Below are 15,736 nucleotides of genomic sequence, written 5' to 3'. Positions count from 1 at the left end.
CACTCGGCTTGCTGTTCGAGGATGCATTGTCCTTACCCGAGTCCTTTGTTAATTGCCGGAAATGCATATGGACAGAGGGTGAAGGGAAAATGGATGGCCGGGTGTTCGGTCGACCATAAATGATTTCCATTTTAAATGCGTGCGAACCCGCTTTCCATTTCAACATTTATTTACTTTGGAGGTGAGCCAACAGCTTCCTTTTTGTACGCAATTTTCATTTCTTTGGCCCTCGTTTGTTCCTTTCTTTTTTGGTGGGACAACAATTCGCTTTGGCTTCACACCAAATTTGATTTCATTCGCAAGACGCTCTCAGGTTAAATGGTGCAGAAACTCCTGTTGACTTGCCGACTGGCTGACCAACCCCAAGTGGGATCTCGGAATGAATTTAAAAGCCACTTTTGGCCTCAGAAAAAAGTAAGAGCTTGGACCAAAAGAAAGCACTTATCGAATATAAAGTTTTAATGCACCTAAATACATATCTAATGAAAACAAGGTTTGTCGTTTTCATTCTATGTATAACTTAAGGTTCTACCCATTATTAAATTGTATTTTTTAACTCAACTCGGAATACTAGGAAAAGAGGTCTTATTCTTAAAAGTAAATGTATTAAAGATTATTTTAAATTGTTATGTAAATTCAAAAGGATAGGATTATCATATAATGCCAAGATTTTTTTTTCACGTCGATGGACGAATGGCCAAATCCTGTTTGTTGTATAAATATATTAAAAATAAATGTCACAAGTTCTATATTTCAATGCGGGCTATCCGAACGCTCTCGATTCGATGTCAATTTGTGTGCTCTCTGGCGCATTTGCATAACAAAATTGCCATGCATTTCTCATCCTGCTCCGATTTTGTATTTTTCGGGCCGGCACTTTGAACTTTCGAAAGCAATCCAAGTCGCCGAGAGAGTCGGTTATCCATTTGCAGCTCAGCAAGTTCTGACTGCAGAATGTCAACAAAATAAATGCATAAATAAGAAGATCATCGTGTCAAGAAGGGGGGGCCACGCCCACGCCCACGCCCACGCCCACGCCCACGCCCACGCCCACGCCCACGCCCACGCCCACGCCCACGCTCACTCCCACTACCACTGCTGCAGCAGCCACGCCCCCTCTAAGAGGTCTCAATATAACGAGATGATGAAAAATGTTTGAGTTTTGCATTATTAAAGTTCTTGCCTGGCAGTTGGCAACTTTTCACGTGCTGATAAATGGCCTCGGGCCAAAAAAAAAAAACGAAAAAGTGGGAAAACTATTCCATCTTCACTTCGGGTGCGAACATCCTTCAATTGAAATATATCCCCATTTTCCTCCGGCTATCTGTACATGCACCTCTATGCTCGAGTGGGATAAACCCGTGCACACTTTTTTGCGGATGCCAGGGGGAATAGTACAATTTTAAATCGTCTTGATTAAGTTTTTGCTTGGCACTTATACTTAATTAAGTGCGTATTACTTTACTCTCCCCTTGCTTTAAATGCCATTAAAAGATTGCCTTATTCCTTGGGGTTTTTCTTTTTACATCAATCCATTTATTGTAAAATACGCCGGTCTAAGGGCCAAGCTTTCTGGTTTTCCCTTTCATTTAATTGCTTAACTTAGAGGACATAAAATTAATGTATACATAATATAGTTCGTAACTTATGTGCTAAATGCATTTATTTAGCTCTTATGGTTTTTGTCCTTCGCTCACTTCATTTTGTTTGTTTGTTTGTTTATTTTTGGTATATGCAAAACTGCAGAAAATAGTTTTCAGTTTCTTGTTTCGTTAAAACTTGCATATTATCTGTATCTATTTCTGACTTGATCTCTTTGGCATGCGACTCCATCGGTTTGGGGATTGGGGATTGGGGATTGGGTTTCATTTTGGACTGAAGCAGACGTTTAGTAAGCAGGAAAACGAATGCGTAGACACTATCGTATGGTACAACAATTACAAGTACATTTACCAACGCTATAACTAGTAGATGTATACTTCATATGACTGATATGGTGACCTTAGGCTAGAAGTTCTCTTCTCCCCGCATCTGTCTGTATATATTTATTATTTGTCTGAGATGAGCCTAAGCGAGTTTAGGCCTCTTACATATTACAACTAGATTAGTTTTAGTTTTAAGATTGGGGACAAGGGGGCAGGGGGTTTTGGCGATTATGTCTAGACATTAACTCTGCATTCCCTTATGTGATATGCTCTCTCTGTCGCTTTTGTTTGAGCTACCGCGAAACTTAAGCCTCTATGAGATCTTCTTGAAAGACCAAAGAATTGAATATTTATACGGGTAGAACGGGCCTGGTAGTTGCCAACTAAATTACGCATACGCCTAGGGTACTCTAAGGCCAGAGTAAGCTCCATTCGAAAGATTAATGCTACAACTTAGGTCTGATCTGCTGAGTATTTACAATGGTTGCGGTTGCCATCTTCTTTTTTTACACTTATCTAAGATCTATGATCCCAGATCCACTTCTCACAGACAAACAGTGGACTCCCAACTATAGTAGGCATGGCTATGGTGGTTCACTGTAGCGGTATTTCCCTGTTCTTTTTTAAACGGGAACAGCTCACTTACGCCTGCCCGGCGGTTACAAACTGTACCACACTGTTATCATTGGCTTTCGCCGCCGGCGCTGCTGCTATTGGCGTTGCTGTTGTTGCCGTTGTTGCCGTTGTTGTTGTTGTTGTTGTTGCTGCTATTTTTGGACTGCTCAACGGCGCAACATCAGCAGCAGCTGAACCGGACGCCTGACACTCGACAGCGGGCAGGCGCTTGACCAGCATCCGGCTTGACTTGACCGCTATCCATTCATTGCGAGCGGCATCGAACCAAGTCAGGCCCAGATTGTAGCGCCCATTGAGATTGGCGTGCTGGCAATGAGAGAACCACCAGCCACCCTCATAGTTAGCAGCACAGTGCGTCTGTGAGATGTCCCGATCGTCATCGATGGCCGAGAATTGCATTCCCTGTTGGTAGTTCAATGCATCGGACGCATTGCCCGAGTACTCGGCGATGTGCAGCCGATAGCCATCGTCCCGCGAGGAGATGTAGAATCGCTTGTACTCGGCCACCCAAATGTTGTCGTAGATGTCCTGCATCTGCACCAGCAGCCGGCTGCAGTTGTCCAGTGTTAGATGGTGCAGCTGCTCGTTGCCAATCCAGAATTCACCGCCCGGCTTTCCGAATCCCTTCGCGTAGTCCGCCCACGAGCGGTTGAAATTGGCGCTGCCGTCGAAGCGACGCTGCACCGTCGTCCAGCCATCGGCGGTGCAGTGCGTCATCAGCGGATGCCGCTGGCCGGCGGGCGCAATCAGATGCAGTCCGTCCGCCTGGGTGTGCACCTCGCTGCAGTCGTGCGGCAGCTTGTTGATGATGGCCTCGTACTGCGTCTCCACGTTCTCCAGTTCGCTGACCAGAGACTCGGCCAGGACGGAGTCGCTGGGGGCGTCCACCTGCGGCGACTGCTGTTGCAGATTCTGGTGATGCGGTCGCTTGTGGGGCTTGTTCAGGTGGGAGAGCTGCAGAAAGGCAGAAATCAAATGGAGATCTGTGTTAGCCAGAGGGTAGTGTTTAAAGAACTTAAGCTCAGGGCAATAAAATATAAATTCATGTACAAAATGTAAGTTAATAAAAGAGAGAATGTAAGGAATGTGTTTTTGGAAAGTTAGTGTTAAAAAACTTAAGTTTTAAAAAGTTTTTCATTATTAGGTAATATAAAGGTATATTAACAATAATTAATTGTATTCAATTTAATATTTTTCCTTTGATTTTCAGCCATTGCGGTTGTAAGTTATTTAAAATATGAAAATATTTAAAAATGTAAGTTTCCAAGAGGGAGAAAATAAAGATAATTTTAAAAAGTTTTATTGTTATTAGGAAATATAAAGGTAAATAAATAGATCAATATTCAGAAGTTATATGAGTTGTGTGCTATGTAAAACATATAATATCCAATATCACACAAGTAAAATATTTAAGAAATATACTCAAGAAATTACTCAAGAAAAGTCAAAAGTTAAGTTAAGTTAAGTTATATTTCTTATCAGTGTAGATATTTGTTTTAATTTTAAAATTCTATATTAAAACAAACTTTAACATATTAAAGCCGCTTCACCGTTTACAACCAGCTTAAGTCTAAAAATCTCACCTTATTCTTCCACTCATCGTTGACCAATGACTGCAGGCGATCGACGTTAGTCCTCAGCTGATCCACGTTGGCGGACAGCTTTCGCATTCCCTCGCGCTCCTCCTGCAGGACACTCACGCTCACAGCCATGGCCTGCAAGGATCGTGCCGCATTGGTGCCCTCCTCCCTCATCAGACTCTGCTCGGAGGTGATCTGGGCATTGGCGAAACTCCAGCTTGGAGATCTCGTGCCGCAGCTCTGGGATGCTCTTGTCCATTTTGGTCTGAAGACCCTGCACGTCTTCCAGGAGCTCCAGCATCGAGGTGTGTAACTTGTCCAGCGAGGCGATCTGGCTGCTCAGGTTGAAGTTGGCGTTGGCAATGCGGTGCTGCTCCACCTCGATGCTGCGAACCCGCTCGTCGATGTGGTGGAACCGCAATCCGTTCACCTGCCGGCGCAGATTGCGCTGGGCCATTTGCAACTGGTGGATCTGCTCGCTCTGGAAACGACAATGGCGACGCTTGTGATCAACAGTGGGTTCTAGTCCAGTTGGCTAAAAGAAATATTAAAATATGTTATAAGGAGTCGTTTTGAATGTTATTTAAATTGGGTCTTAAATTATGTGGGTGAGAGGTACTCAAACAAAAATTTTGTAGTACATTTTTTTTCGTACAAAACTATTAAAGTAATATTAATACTTTATTTTCTCTTTCTGCCACAAAAACCCATGATATGGATAATGCTAGGCAAAAGCTCGTAAGCTGGCTAAGATTCTTTTGTCGCTGGGCGGGCTGGGATTATGTGTGTGCGGGGAATTGAATGCTAGATCCATTTATTATAAATGCATTTCATAACCAAGCAGACAGAGCGTGCCACAATAGTGTCAGCTGCAGCTTCGCCGCCAGCTCAAGCTGCAGCTTTGCCCAAAAGCGTGTAAATCCCCGGAGCTGCTGATGCCGCTGGCTTGGGTGGATTTGCATCCTCCAACCGCCAGCGTCAACGCCCACGCCCACGCCCACTTCCACTTCCATGCCCGCCACGCCCCTCCCCAACTCTCTCAGTGGTAAAAGCTGCATAAATTTCCACATACATACAATATGCATAGAAATAATTTTGCTGAGTGACAGCAGCGAGCAGCTGTAAACCAAGGTAGTGCCATTTGGGTCACATTCAGCCGGCGCCATGAATGAATATGCCCAACGCTGGAGGATCTGTTCTATATATACTCTATATGTATTTGCAGCCCCAGGGTTTCCTTTCATTTGCGTTCGTGGCCATCAGTCATAGAAATGTCCCGGGTAATTGACTAATAAAGGATGCTGCCAGGGACAAAAGACGGCAGAAAGTGTCCTGTTAATGAATGCAAAGAGTGAATGGCAGAAGGAATTATGAAATATATCCTGCAAAAAGAGGATAACAAAATAAAAATGAAAACAAATTCCGTTTTTTTCTTTTAATACTTCTTTTGTGTGTGTTTTTGTTGACTTTCTTTTTGGTCTGACCCCATTTAGTCAACCTTAAAAAATTTTACATTTTTCAGTAGACAACTACAAAAGTAAAAGTTTCTTTCTAATATAAATATATTATATTACTGTTCTATTTTAAAGTGTTCTAAGGATTTCAATATTTTTGAAAGTCCCTAAATTGATTCGCTGTTTGACTTACTTCTAAAGAGTCACTAACAAATCATATTTTCCAAAATTTTTGGCCATTTCCCCCCTTTGAATTCAATTATTCTTGGGAAAAATGCTAACAAAAGAGCAACAAAAATGTGGAAAATATTCATGAATATTTATGCCCAAGTTGCGTTTGTGCCTCATCGGCATCGAACACTTTGGTCCGCTGTGAAAATGTTTTCATTGGGGCCGCAGCCACTGCTTTTCCGCTTTTCCACCGCTTTTCTAACGTTTCTTTTGTTTGCTTTGCCCTCACGCACGTTTCGGCGGTGGTTCAGTGGGTGGTTGGGCTCCAAGCCATGGCGTTGTTTTATGTGAAAGGTCACGAACGCGGCTAATACGACACGTTCGCGTTTTATATGAACTCTGGCCGAGACGGGGAAGTGGCCATCAAAACGGAGAAATCCTCAATATATATTCGAGCAAAAGTGTTTGGTATAGACACAAATACATACATATATATATATATTTATATATATCTCAAAAGCGGAAGAAAGGTGCCAGCGCTGGCATATAAATTTTGGCCATCAACGATATAATTAAATGTGATTTATGCGGCTCAAATTTCCCGCTCGAAACAAATTAATTTTTCTGTGTGCACTGACCAATGGCAGCGTTAATTGAAAACGAAATTGATGCATAAATATTTCAAGTGTTTTTCGTGTGAAGTCATAAACAAAAGGATCGCAACGACGATGGCTCATGAAACAGGGGGAACTAATTAATTTCCTGGGCTGTCCGGGTTGGTTCAAGGATTAAAAGTGAAAATTTTACATGCTGTACTTAAGTGAAAGCTAACAAGGATTTGCTATTAGCGTGACAGCGATTCCAAAGGGGATAAGGATGGGGATGTAGCTGTGGATGCTGCATGCTGCATGGTACATGGAGTATAGGAAAAGAGCAAAAATCTGCCCTTGTTACTGCTGCTCCACGGCGAATTGTCGTAAAAATTTAATAGGACTTTTGTGCGATGCTTGAAAAAGTTACGCTAACTTGCAGATAGGGAAGGGAAAAGGGAAAGGGATCTGGTGGGGTGAACGAGTCGTAGGGCGCCGCAAAATGCCATTAAGTTAATGCGCATTTGGGGGCCAGAAACGCTCGTTGCCAGGACGACCTCACCGGAAATGGCACAGCCTCAAAGTCAACGTCAACGTAAACCTGATCCCTGGTCGAAAACTGGCAGACGTGTGCATAATTTGAAACTAAAATTTTGCCCCACAAATATTCAGTAAAATATGTATGAAAAGCCTGAAATCTGAGTACCTCACAAATGTTTCAATAAAAATATCTCGCCTACTGAAATAAATATCAAAAACATAAGTGAATTTCACCGATACAAATGCGTAACAATAACAACCAGCTAAACTTTGAACAACCAAACAAATTGCTGGCAACAGAAGCGCCAGTGGAGAGATGGTTTGTAACATGAAACAAAGGCTAAAACAAATATCAACATAAATAAGGTAAAAATGGGGAAGTTGGTAGGTCGGAGTACGAAAGCAGCTATACCAGTACAAAGAAGAACCGAAACCGGATTCTCCGTGTCAGGCTGCCTTGGGGCTCCTGCCCGTCTCCATTTCTTTTGCTCTTGACTGCCGTTGTGTGCCTGGCATTTGTTTGCCTTGCTAATTTAACAGCCAGTCTCTCATATGAACAATACCCTAGGCCCATTCCCACATATTGTAGCATCAATAACCAATGATAAACATTTGTGCTTTTTCCCTCTTTCGGCCCAACAACTGTTGCAAGTGACAGCTTTCATCAAAGCAATTTGTTACAGAATGCGTGAACACATATATATGCATGGCTTTATATCGGAGGCATCAGTCTGCAGAAAGTTTGCAATTAGAGTTGGCAAATTATACTTGACTTTTCCCCTGTCACCGGCAGATGTTTACCGGTTTCATTGTTATCACCTCTGAGCAAAGCAATAAATATATGTTATCAAATTTGACTTCTAACCATTAAATTAATCTTATGCTGTTTAACTTATCAGGGTTTATTAAATTATGTAGATATGATGTTCAACTTCTGTGGCAATTCATACGAAATAAAAGTTTGTATCTAATCCAACTTCACTATGGTAACCTTTAAAACGTGGTTCTACTTGTTTATTTATATTTATTAGCGTTTAATATTTTGTGCAGCCATTTCCCAGAATTCTCTGTCTCTGGTTTCCATCTAAGCCCCAAAGGTTTTTCGGGGTTTTGCATAACTTTACAGCTTTGGCTTTGTACATTTTTCTTGGCTAATCAAATAAAGGAAAGTTGATTAAATTTAACCAGCCACACGTACACACACAATGGAAATTCTTGTCTATTTTTTGGAAATTCCCTTCTTTCGTGGCAGCCACCTGTGCATTTTTATTGTTTGTATTTTTATTTATTTTGTTGCTGGTTCTCCTTGAGTTGGTTTCACTTTTGCCATCTGGCCCCCATCTCTTGATCCTTTGCCTTTGTTATTTGCTTTTTGCTCTTTGTTCTAATTTAACCTAATTTCTGCTTTCCTGCGCTTCTATAATAACAATTTTCAAAAATTGCTTTTGGTTTTGTGTGATGAGAAAGTTCAAGAACTGGTTTTGTTGGTCAAAAAGCTCCCCCTACTCAGCGTTTTTTTGGTGGGAAACAAACCGGCAAGGAGAAAAAAAAAAGAAATATAATGAAAAGGATCAAATTGTGCTGAAGCATCGTGAGTTTGACGTTCAGGGAAGCGAGGGGTTTGGCATGAGGAACTGATTATCGGAGCACTTGAGAGCATCTGCCGGAGCTCCATCTCCATCTCCATCTCCACTGCCACAACTCCAACTTCTGCTGTTGGCTGCCAAAAACTTGGCAACACAAGGGACAAGAGACAAAAGGCAGCTACGGCCCTCCGTCTGTCCATCAAGTGAACCTAAGCCAGATCCCAAAGCAGCTGGCCAGTGGATCCCCTTCCCTTAAACGCCCCCCTCCTTTGACTCTGGGCGATTAAAAGGTGATTTCCTGCTTTTTGTTTTGCAATTTTCAGCAATTTCGCTTTATATTTGGCAACGGCCTGCCCATTAATGATATATAAACACACACAGACACATGGGGATGAGAGGATATATGTATAGCATGTGATGCGTGTGCTTCGAGGTCCGGCGAAAGCCGCTTAAGCTGCCTGGCTGAACACTTAATCCCCTCCTTGTACTTAAGGAGTCTCAAGGGTATATCGAACCTGTTTGAATTAGAGGTTAACCGTGGTCAATCGATCTCAGTGGAATAGAGATAATGGCCATCAGAATTAATTGAAATAGCTCATATTAATCAGAAACATAGGGGAGAAACATAAAACAAAAACAATACTCAGCAGTGTGAAAAGTTAAATGGCTCATGAAAGAGTTTCATAAATTCATTTCAAATATCCACCAATGGATATCATATAGTCGTAATGCTGCCTTTTAACCTTTTGCATTTCGTTTATATTTTTCTTAAATTTCTATTTCGCCCTTTGAGACTCTCAAGTAATTGCTTTAGCTCGTTGAAATTTCTCCGCTTTGTGGGCGAACACACAGCATATACAATTTTCAACAAACCAAGCGAATTTCGCTGGCAAAAACAAAATTGTATTCCTCTAAACAAGCAAATTTCGCTTAAGCCAAACTTCAAAGTGGAGCGCACTGAGTGAATAACGCTTTAGGAGCAGCCACAGGAACGGCAACTAGCAGCCAGAAAACAGCAACCAGATGAAAACAGGTGGCAGCCAAACCAGTTTGATGGGGCAAAAAGGGCCCCACTGACATATTTCGTTGATGGTCGAACGGCGTTACCGCATTCTCATATTGAAGCGGACTGGCGCATAATCCTTTTAATGAAGCAACCTGGAGCTTGTTACCCGGCTGCCTTTCCAACGTCATCAGCATCGCTGTGGCTTTACCTGTTGGCAGCTGCCTTTGTTATCGCTCCAAGTTTCCCTGCCATTGTTGCTGAAGTTGATGTTGATGCTGCTGCTTCTGCTGCTTCTGCTGCTTCTGCTGCAAGCCCTTTATTGACATTAATTATAATTAAGAAGGCGTAAGGGTGTAGAGTCCTTCCAACCCATCGCACACGATGTGCGAACTCATAAGGGCTGGAGCACCGGCGACTGAATCCTTCAGCGTCAGATTCAGCTTCAGATTTCTAGAACTCCTCCACTGTGACGTATTTCCCCATCCTTCACTGTAAGCCTGACATGAGAGCTCTGCTAAGTGTGCCAGGATTCTGACGAAAGGATGCCACTGATCATGGCTTCATCATTTGCAGCAAGCTCTTTATGATTCGGCGGGGGCCCCGGACATTAAGGTATTGAACGTGGGCCTAAGTAGCTGCCACGGGCGAGCCGGCTTTGCCATTAAATATTAAATACGACAACGTCCTGCGGTGCGTATGAGTAATTTGGCCAACGTATGTGTGGCAGGCCATTAAAACGGCGAGGCAAAAGGCGGATGGCGACGTCGGGCCCACTCGTTAGCACATCGTCCCGCTTACCGCCCTCAACTTTTACCGCTCCTCACCTGGGCAGGGACCCATTTACCCGCCGTATAAAGTAAGGCATAAAACGACCAGATAATGCCCCACCAGGTTGGCGGTCGGTTTATGGGACGCACTTAAAGCGAAAACAAAACAAAGCGGCGGCTTTCTTTCGGGGGTCATAAAAAGGACACACGGAGAAAAACATAACCATTTATATTCCTAGCTACATTGTGTTCGTTATCGTTATTGCTTTCAAAAGTCTTATCAAAGTCAAATACTTTGCTTAACTTCAAGACAAAGGTCTCCCTTAGCTATCACATTAATTAAGTTAATTTTCATTTATATAATTATTCCCAAGTTTAGTCCTATAACAAACTTTTCTGATCAAATAACTTTGAATAAAAGTTAAAGATTTTATGTTTTTTGAATATTTAAGATTTAAAAAAATCTATTTAATAATATCACAAAATGATAACTTTTAAAGAAAGAACAAATTATTGATGTAAGTCAAATTTTCGCAGATATTTTTAGCCAGTGCAGAGTCCTTCTACCTTAACCCTCGCGTGCTTATCTGATGATTAGCATAAAGCGGGTACTCACCTCCTGGTTGGCTTCCTGGCTGCCGCTCTCCTCCTCAACGCTGGCCGAGCTGCCGTCCTTGCGAGTCCTTTTCTGCTGCTTGACGAGGGCGTGCTGGAAGTCCTGCTCCTGCTGGAGCATCTCCTCACGGAGCTCCTGGACATAGACCTCCGTCTGCTGCTGCCGTTCGCGCTGGGCGGCCAGCTCGAGCTTCAGCTGCTGGTAGTCACTGCGGATGGTGGCCAGGTCCTCGAAGGTGGAGCTGCGCTGCTGCACATCCCTGGCCACGTTGCCGGCGGTCCTCTGCAGATCCACCAGTTGTTTGCGGATCTCGGATATCGTCTGCTGCAGCCATTCGACGGTCAGACGCTCCTTGTTGCCGCTCTGCGAGGAACGCAGCTGGGCCACCTCCTCCCTGGGAATTAAAAATTTAATAAAATCGTTAATTAGCTGGGGGGGTGGGATTGGGCAGAACAAGCCAAACGTAACGCTTTAATTGCTACACTCTGATCGGGAGGAAATCTAATTTAAATTGGCAATTTCAGGCTGTCGGCTAACTTAATTGCCAATGCGGCCGGCGTGCGGTCCACTAATGGGATTTCGACCTGCACTCAATCATGCTCTAGCATCGCCACAATGCCGCTAAATTTTCACGAACCATTTAAATTTAGCTACACGGTATAATTTTATCAGCCACCAACATTGTCAGCAAACAGAAATCATAGAAGTCATACAAACAGAAATTAACAAACAAAATAAAAAAAAGGATGACAACTTTACGGAAAACACGCAAAATAAAAATCAAGAGAGGCCCAGACCGCAAACAACAAGTGCTGGCAAAAACGTAGTTTAAATGTTGAAAATGAAAATGTTGTAGCACTTGTGGCAGTTGTCAGCTAACAAAAAATAAGTAGAACGAAACCGAATGAAACCGAACGAAACGCATTTTTGTGGCATTTCAGACAATTAAAGTAGTCAGTTGGAAGGAAGCGGAAACGGAAGCGGAGCCACCAGCAGTCGGAGCACAAGAAGCTGAACAAATTCGGAGCGTAGGTAAAAAGTTTTGTTTTCGGAGGCAGCAGAGGCAGCCGCAGCTGCCGCTGTTGTTTTATTTTTCACTGTCAAAAGAGCACAGCTACATGAAATTTTCATAAAGAAAAACCCAACCGGCAGCAAGACAAAAATAAAATAAGCCAAAGAAAAGTTGTCCTGGCCTCCTACATACACACATACATTACAATCCCATAGGTTTTTATATTTGCCTGCGTATACGTAATATTTCAAATTGTTGCATTGTGCGAGGGCGGTTTTTGTTAATTTTATTGCTTGCAAAAGTTTTTGTGGCCCAGGCCAGACAGACTATGAAAAGTTATGGATTTATTTGGTTTCCCTTTTTCGGTATAATTACTTAAATATTTAATTAAAACGGGGTGAGGTCGGGTTACAGTTGGAGTATTAAAAGCGTTTTCTGACCCAACGATGTGGCCCAAGGCAAACATGTATCACCAAATATATTCTATGTTAACTAATTTAAAATTAGTTTTTGCTGGCACTGTTCCTAAAAAACCTGCATTGCTATCCCAAAAAACAAATTCTAGCACTGCTCGTTGGCAACTTTTGTAATGCCAAACCAACTGAATTTCCGCTCTACGCCTGGCAATTTTTCGCTTGGCTGCTGCACAGTCTTTTCCAACAAAAAACTGGCTGTCATTCAAGTGAAAATTGAAAATGCTGTCAATGACATGCGAGCAAATTGAAAACGCAACATGAACACTGCAAGTGCCAAACTTTATCGGGCCTGATTTGATGACGTCTGATGGCATCCGCATCCGCATCCAAATCCGAATCGGATTTTGGCGATTTTAATTAACAAATTGGATGCAGCGGTATAAGTTTCGACCGAAAATTTATCAAATATACTCAAATCAACAGAATGGTCTTGGACAACACGAACCACACGAAAAGCTTGTGGACTCATGGTTTCAATTCAGATAATGATGTTATCCAGCTGGGGCTAAAGCTGATCCAGGTGGGCGGAAAAGGGGGCGTGCTAGTTGATGGAAGGTATAGTGGTCGGTTTTTGGGTGGGCGGCGATAGTGGATCACATAAACCACAACTGACATGACGTTTGACTGGCGTTTGCCTTGGGACTTCCTTCTACACACATGTCCTTTCTGCAAAACACACTCATATGGATATGTGTGTATAGTACATAAACATGAGCGTGTGCTGAATTATTTACGGTGTCACTGACAAAGTTTACGATGTCCACGACAGCAACAACAACGGTCTAACCTTAGCTATTTGTTCAGTAAATTAAGAGTGTGCCATTTTTACGTATTTTTTACGCTGCCACAGAGATGTTTGGGTTGGCGAAACTGATATATGTGTGCGTTCTGCTCGATGAGACAATCATTATTAGTCAGCCCATGACAACAAAACAAATCACGAATACTACGCAAACTTGGGCTGGGCTTGTGGCTCGTGTCTTTGCTCTGATTAGATGTCTTATCCTGCTTCTGCCTGGATTCCCCCTCACATATAATATTTGTCTGAATTAGTTGGACACAATCATGTTCCGCATAGGAATTCTTTTCCTCATTGCGCTGACCTCGACTTGAGAACATGGAGGAGTGGGAAAATATAGAGAAAAACTGAACAATGGGTCGTTTTTTTGCTATCGTAAATAATAAATAATTGTAAGCTTGCCACGAGAATATAGTAGGAGCAAAGATAACGCAGCTTTTGCAAGGAGCAAATAGTTCTACTTCATATTACGCTTCTTAAAATTCAAGTTTCTTACATAGGTGAAAAGCAATATTAAAAACACTATTTGAATAATAATTCTATCGAATTGTTTTCATGTCTGCAATATAAAATTAATAACACATTCAATTTTTATCCTTCGAATAAGTTAAGAGGAAGCTCATATTTTGTTTTTTAAATAAGGCAATACAAATTTTATATTAATAAGCGACAAAATCTTTTTGTTTAAGAGAGATAATTAAATGCTTTAATAATAAATCGAAACTTATTTTTATATTTTAAATAAAATATAACTGATAATAAGAAAATGCCTAACCTTTTTGTAAGTGGTTATTTTTTCTTGGTAAAAATAAAACCTGCAACTGCTGAGCAATTAATTTGGTATTTTTCTGAATGTTAGAAACTGTTGCCGCTTTAGAGGGCCATCAATTCGTTGGGCAAAGTTTAAGGACAAGTTCCACGTGATTGTGGGAAAGTTTGTGCCAAGTTGCGAGACCCACAAATTGGCAGCGAGACATTGACCAATGGTAGGGAACTCCGCACAAATTAAAAATTCAAATTCGATTTAGACCAGAAGTTGTGTTTAGCCTTTGGCGTCCCATTCCGCTTACCTCAGTTGGCTCAGTTCGCTGCGCATGTCGGCATCCACGCTGGCCGCATTGGTGGTGAGCCGCAGGGATTTGCGCAGATTGTGCTCCAACATCTCGTAATCCTCGCGGCGCCGCAGCATCAGGGCGCTGAGCTGTTTGGTCAGCAGACGCACCTGGTCGCCCATTTTCCTGGCCTCCATTGTCCTGCCATTCGAAGGGGATTCCATTGAGCTGAGGTCCTCGCCATCCTCATCGTCCTCCACGAAGCGGAGCAGCTCCACGCTTGATTCCGGCGCCTCCGTTTCCGGTCTCGACTGTGAGGGCTTCTCGGAGGTGCTGGTCCTGGCATCGCGCAACATGTTGTTCACATCGCTTAGAATTACGCCACCACTGGCCGCTCCACTAACCGAAACCATGGATATTTGGAGTACCACTACGGCCAGCAGTATTGGCCGCAAAACGCTTAAGCCTGCCATTGTTGCAGGGCAATTTAAATGCTCACGCGAAACTTTCTCTTTGGGGTCTCGGAATGTTTGGCAATCTTTCATTCACACCGCGCAAAAAAAGGACTCGCGGTAGATGGGCTATTTATGCAAATTTAAACTGGCACGCATGCCGACACACAAACGACTCGCGACTTCCCGGCGGCGTGTGACTGTCAAACACCTTATAAAAGGCGCTGGCAAACAATGTTAAAAATATTCCTGCAGCTCGCCTCGGGCTTAATCCTCTTTGTTTGGTTTAGCTTTGCTTTTCACGTTCGGTTTTGGTCCGCGAAAAGTTCGCTCCACGCACTGGGGTTGAATACTTGACCACTTTTACTTGTGGTTTCTCAAGGCCAAGGATGTTTTTTTCGCGCCGGTCTTCGAAAGACTGAAGCGGCGCGTCCTCGGCGCTTCCTTTTATTCGCTGCGATGCCGACGCTCGGCAGCGCTCGGCTGCCATCGGTCAACGAGAGAGAAGGTGAAGCGAGTGCGAAGTTGCGGTAAATTGAGTAAAGAAATTGTGGGAGAGAGTTATAAAGAGAGCAGGCACCTGCACGAAGTAGTTGTGGGATGCAACAAGCAACTAAGAGAGAGAGGCAAAGAGAGAGCTCCCAAATAAGAGAACGGACTAGACCTAGACCCAAAAATAATATCCTTGCAAATGATTACTATTACCAAAGATCATATCTTTGAGGATCTGCAACTGTTTGCACTCCTGAAAAGGAGAAGAAAATAAAAACCCAAAATGGCGGTTTAGCTATCTGGTCCTGTTTTTTTTTATGCACTCATATCCTGCTCCTGACACATGGCGCGCTTGCGGTGAGACTACTACGAAAACAGACTGCAATGAAAACGGCAGATGTTTAAGCTCCATAGGCAGACGTAAAAGTGCGAAAACATGTTGACGTGCCCAGAAAGTGCATGAAGAAGGGAAAACGGAGAATCGGAGTTGCAAGGCCCAGAAGGGAACGTATCAATGAATAAAGAAAATTCATCAGGAAAATTCTCCTTTGTCTTACTTTCTAGGCAGCTGGAAAAACGTGA

At 42.8% G+C, this 15,736-nt stretch overlaps 1 protein-coding gene across 1 annotated transcript; it reads right to left on the bottom strand.

Moving 5' to 3' along the window:
* Positions 1 to 1,513: 1,513 nt before the first annotated feature.
* Positions 1,514 to 15,094, bottom strand: LOC128254863 (protein scabrous). The gene is given in 5 exon segments (XM_052984208.1): positions 1,514 to 3,515; positions 4,145 to 4,351; positions 4,353 to 4,676; positions 10,872 to 11,265; positions 14,229 to 15,094. Coding segments are annotated over 5 exon segments (2,400 nt in total). The 5' UTR covers positions 14,756 to 15,094; the 3' UTR covers positions 1,514 to 2,567.
* Positions 15,095 to 15,736: the final 642 nt, after the last annotated feature.

The sequence above is a fragment of the Drosophila gunungcola genome (assembly GCF_025200985.1).
Source record: "Drosophila gunungcola strain Sukarami chromosome 2R unlocalized genomic scaffold, Dgunungcola_SK_2 000006F, whole genome shotgun sequence".
Lineage (NCBI taxonomy): Eukaryota > Metazoa > Arthropoda > Insecta > Diptera > Drosophilidae > Drosophila > Drosophila gunungcola.
The sequence above is the reverse complement of the archived record's forward strand: the minus strand, read 5'-3'. Positions and strand labels throughout refer to the sequence as shown.